The sequence below is a fragment of the Austrofundulus limnaeus genome, unplaced genomic scaffold, assembly GCF_001266775.1.
Source record: "Austrofundulus limnaeus strain Quisiro unplaced genomic scaffold, Austrofundulus_limnaeus-1.0 Scaffold120, whole genome shotgun sequence".
Classification (NCBI taxonomy): Eukaryota; Metazoa; Chordata; class Actinopteri; order Cyprinodontiformes; family Rivulidae; genus Austrofundulus; species Austrofundulus limnaeus.
Window position 1 is genome coordinate 972,288 of NW_013952522.1, and position 5,259 is coordinate 977,546.

Genomic DNA, 5,259 nt, shown 5'->3' on the forward strand with positions numbered 1-5,259 from the left:
CACACACACACACACACACACACACACACACACACACACACACACACAAATGTTTATTTGTTTTCTTTAAAAACGTCTGGTTCACTCATCAGCCGGACGGAAGTCATCCATGGGCCGGATGTGGCCCACGTGCAGCCAGTTGCCCATTCCTGCAATAGATCCATCCATGCATTATCTTAACCTGCTTCTTCCTTTCAGGGTCATRTGGGTCACTGTTGAATACAATATTTTGTTATTTGGTCAAAGTAATTTAGAAAAGTCTAAGAGTTTGCTAAATCCAGGGCATAAATTAGAAGGAAAAGCCTATTTTATGACAGATTATATTAAATGACATTATTGTGGATTTTTATTAAAGCTGGGTTTGTTGTCAGCTGAAGGACTGAGAGCAAATCAAAACAAATCTCTGAAAAGTATACATGATGTACCGCTGAATCAGTTTTATGGAAACAAGACAACCATTGTGCTTTTGTAGCTTCTCCTGATTTATGTGTTAATCTCAGCGCTGCCTCTGTGTAGGGGAGGGTGTTCCTGAAAGAGGTCAGGGGGACAAAAAGAAGGGACTGAACGAGTGGGGAGCGGGGAAGGTAAAGATCCTTCACCTCTTCTTGCTCAAATACAAGCCTCCTTGAGCAAACACAGAAATCTCGAGCGATTCTGACAGTCTGTAAGTCATTCCATCCTTATTTGCCGACTGTCATGCATACACGTATAGAAGTTCAAATAAGTTCGGGCTGGGTGGGGGGCTGAAACTTTCAGGGTTCTGTCAACTCACAATGATCCTGTTTGTTTGACTGCACTCGTGTGTCAAAGTGTTTACCTTCTCAAGTCATTTGACTCCAATTACTTATCAGCGGATGTGTTTATCCAGGAGTGGTGGGCCTCTATCTGTTTACTCTGCATCTTTATGACTTGAAACACCCCATCCAGGGTGCAAATCAGCCCCTGACAGCTGCCACTGCGAGGCATCGTGTAGATAGTGACCTCTGCTGCACAGAGCATTGTGAGGCAAATACAACACAAGAAGCTTACAGAGAACCAAAAAACCAATGAAGTGAAACGGTGTGTGTGTGTGTGTGTGTGTTTTTGAGGCCTCGGACAAGACTGAGCAAGCACGCACAGGATATTGCAGACAAACACTTTTTGTAGCAACACATTGCTGTTGTCTTGAAATCAAGCTTTCTGCGTTAGGAAACATCCGATTTATGTTTCTGAAAACTTTGCCCTCAACTCTCAGCAACACGGCTGTTCCTGTTGTTGAATGTGTCGGTTTATGTCGGTGCAACTTCCTGTTGCCGTCGTTTTGTTTGCCTGTTTTGTTTTGTTGCAGGGCTGAGCAGTGGCAGAAGCGGTTTACGCTGTAAGGGCGTGAATGCGCGTGTTTGTGTGTGTGTTGTGTTCCCAGCTTGAACAGTTTGTAGGTACAGACTTGTCTTTAGCTGCGAGGCTCGACGGATTCGATTCACTCCCGGATATTTCAGGCTCTAAGGCGGTGTTGTAGATACTGCTCGCACAATTCATAGTTCTCAGTTTTCCAACACTAAAACTTCACTTCCTGCTCAGACATTCCAGGTGACGCTGTGTTTGTGTCAATGAGAATGATGCTTAAAGTGATTATTGCCTTCTGTTTATTATCACTCATCTCCAAAGGCAAGCAATATTCGTGTGTGTGTGTGTGTGTGTGTGTGTGTGTGTGTGTGTGTGTGTGTGTGTGTGTGTGTGTACTGTTAGCAAAATATCTCATGAATTACTTAATTTATTTAATTAATACTCCCATAAATTAATAATTGGATACACAACTATAATCATTTAAATTCTGGAGTCGTTTCAGTTCAAGATGGCCACCACAGCCAATTAGTTTTAGTCTGCACAAAAATTGTGCAAATATTAAGCTAAACGTTAGCATGGTAGTAGCTGAGAGTTATCCCCAAGACATACTCAAAGCACTAARAGATCATGCATGATATTGCACAAAAAAAGCATTTTCAAAGTTTAACCAAAATGGCTGTAGCTCYATCATTTTTCAACATAAGATGATCTTAGTCTCAGTGGGTGCTTTACTTTGAAATTGTAATTACGTACAAAAAGCTGAGCAAAAAGATGAATTAAGCAGTGTAAAGATTATGCAGCAATATTTTTTTTCAGAATGCACAGATCAAAATGTTCTAGTGCTCCCTTCCTGTTTTATTTTGTCAAGTTGCTTTTTTTTCAGTCTTGTTTTGAAACCATCACACCTGTTCAACGGTCCAAGACTTTTTTTTGCACAAGTTTTTATTTCGCCCTTGAGTTAACCAGCTCCTCACTGTATTTCAGTTTCTCTCATTAACTTTCCTCTATGAGAAAATAAACAACGTCCTTTAAAACATGGCAGTTTTTTTTACTGAGCTTTATTTAGTGTTTCTTCTTTGCGTCAGATGACTTTAGTTTGTGCAGTATTAACATGAAACTCCCTTTACGGTAAGTGAAAGCCGAATTACGACCTGATTTGTGGTATTTCTTGTAAACAGGATGGGGCAATGGACTCATCAGATGGCGGATGAGCGTACCTCATCTGAACAGCAGGAGAGGACAGGAAGTGGAGATGAGAAATAAACAAGAGGTCGATCTGAGAGAGCAGCAGCAGCTGGTTGATGTGTTTTTGCCCGTTCCTAGACGAATACATCACTGATTAAAGACTCATGCACTGTCATTCTTCCACTGTTTGTATCCATCGTAAAACACCATCACGTTTTTCTTTTCTTTTCTAAAACACTCGCACAGACTTCCCTTTAGTTATGAGTAATGACACAAACATGCTGATGTTRTACATTTGCACTTGGATTACTAAAGCTAATCAATGTTTTTGGTCGTTACATTAGACAAAGTTGTCCTTTTGTGCCGTTTATAGTTTAAAAAAAATCTTCACATCACTTCAAATGGAGCTGAATCACAGACAGTTGTTTTCCTGTGAGGCTCAGGTCACGTCAGTGTAACTGGATGCACACACACAAACACACACCAGTATCAGKCAGTGAGAAATTATTTGTTCCAACTGAGTTACAACAAGGAGGAATGATAACTCAACCCAATTTGTTGCTGTGGTGATCAAGTTTTCTGTTTAGTGTTTTTTCCCCTCTTCTTGTAATCAGTTCTGATTTGGATTATACTTTTTTGTAGAAAAATGTTCTCTCGTCTGTTCATTCTCCATCTGTTAATTCTTAAATTCCTCCTCTGTCACACCTGGGCTGCATTTGCAATCATCAAACGTCTTTCTTTATTTCATTTACCTCCTTCTGCATTTAAAAGGCCTTCCTTTATCTATCAGATCTTTGTGTCACCACAGTGTTTCTTCTTCGAACTGCAGCTCTGCTCTGACTTCACCTGCAGCAGTAACAAACGGGAAACAAATTGAGGCATATTTTTGACTTTCTTAGTGGTCGGACAAAAATAGAAGTCTTTTTCAAACCTTGTTGGGTTTTTTTCCCTGCGTAGCAACTGCAGAAAACTGTAGAAAACTTGGCGTCTGAGAGCGAATGTGAAGTTATGGTTTTCCGTTTGTGCCTTTTCTTGTYTCTTGTTTATTTAACTGATGCTCCTTTTCCGAAAGCCCAACAGAGCAGCGTGTGTGCCTGCAGGGCAGCGATGTCACCCTGACTCTGCTTGTTAAAGAGAACATCCAAATAAATAAGCTCAGTTAAAAACAACAAAATGACAATTATAATTGGAATTAAACACCAGAATTATATAATTAGATTATAACTTTTGTTTTTATCTCAGGGAAGCACAAGAAGCAGTTGTTTAATCAAGTTTCTTCACAGCAAGAAGGACACCAGTTTAAATCTTGCATATTAATTTAGCTKTTTTATTCTTTTAGCCGCTGTTTGGCAAATTTAAAATTTTAGCTACTGTTTTGCTAACATTCACTTAGAATTAATGTTTTGCTCTTTTTAAATTTCAGTTAATATTTTACTAATTTACACCTGTAGCTGTTTGCTTGCATTAGCCTACAACTAACTGTAGTTCTGCTGATTTTAGTTTTTAACTAATAGTATTTTTCAAAATTTACTTTTAGTTATTGTTTTACTGGCATCGGTTTATATTTACTGTTCTGCCAATTAGAACTTTTAGCTAATGTTTTGGTCATTTTTGTTTTTTGCTAATTTTAACTTTTAGCTACTATTTTGCTAACATTAGCTAATGATTTCTGTTTAGCTTATTTTAGCTTTTAGCTAATGTTTAGCTAGTTTTTTTCTTTTTGCTAATTTTAACTTTTAGCTACTATTTTGCTATCATTAGCTAATGATTTATGTTTAGCCAATTTTAGCTTTTAGCTAATGTTTAGCTTATAATTGCTGTTTTGCTAATTTTAGCCAATGTTTTGAAATTTTAACTTACAGTCCCTGTTTTGCAAATTTTGGCTTTTAGCTACTGTTTTGCTAATTTAAATTTTGCTTTGAMAAATTGAAATTTAACAGCTCAGTTTCAGCTTTTTCACAGATTTCAGGAGTCTTTCACACACAGCATTTCCCTACTTGTTCACAGAAAAATGCTACTTTTATGTTTCTTTTCTAATGATCAGTTCCAGACTCATGTTTGGTTTTTCATGACCCACAGAAGAGAACATTGCTTTGCATAATATTTATTTTTGTTTAAGCATAGATCATGTGATCTGAGATGTTTTCCCAAGATTTCTTACAGTAAAATATTGCAATGATTTTTCCTCTCTGGTGTTTTTCAGCTCGATCATCCAGCGCTAGACTGAGGAGAACAGAGCGGGAAACATCCGGCATCACCAGTCCCAGTAAGTAGATTGTGTCTCTGTTTATATGAATCTGTTCATTCATCTTGTTTTTCCCATGCAAACATTAAACATCAATAAATACACAATGCATGTGTATTTACTCTGCACAACATCTGAGCTTTGGCTCTGACTCTTCAGAGGATAAATGAAAACTAAAACAATTTGTAAAGGACAACTTACAGTAAGTTATTCAAGATACTCTGTAGACTGGTACAGTGGTACAGTGACACAGTGGTATAGTCACCACAGAAGAGTGACACAGTGGTACAGTGACAATGACACCGTGACACAGTGGTATAGTCACATAGTGGTACAGTGACACAATGGTACAGTGGTATAGTCACATAGTGACACAGTGGTATAGTCACATAGTGGTACAGTGACACAGTGGTACAGTGGTATAGTCACATAGTGGTACAGTGACACAGTGGTACAGTGGTACAATGACACAGTGGTACAATGACACAGTGGTACAGTGACAC

The 5,259-nt window shown here is 38.4% G+C and overlaps 1 protein-coding gene across 1 annotated transcript in view; it reads left to right on the forward strand.

Moving 5' to 3' along the window:
* LOC106522082 (neuronal-specific septin-3) overlaps positions 1–5,259 on the forward strand; it is a 79,116-nt gene that overhangs the window by 9,887 nt on the left and 63,970 nt on the right. The window contains exon 2 of the mRNA XM_014014934.1: positions 4,715–4,777. Within this exon, the coding sequence (XP_013870388.1) occupies positions 4,715–4,777 (63 nt within the window). The remainder of the gene's footprint in view (positions 1–4,714; positions 4,778–5,259) is intronic.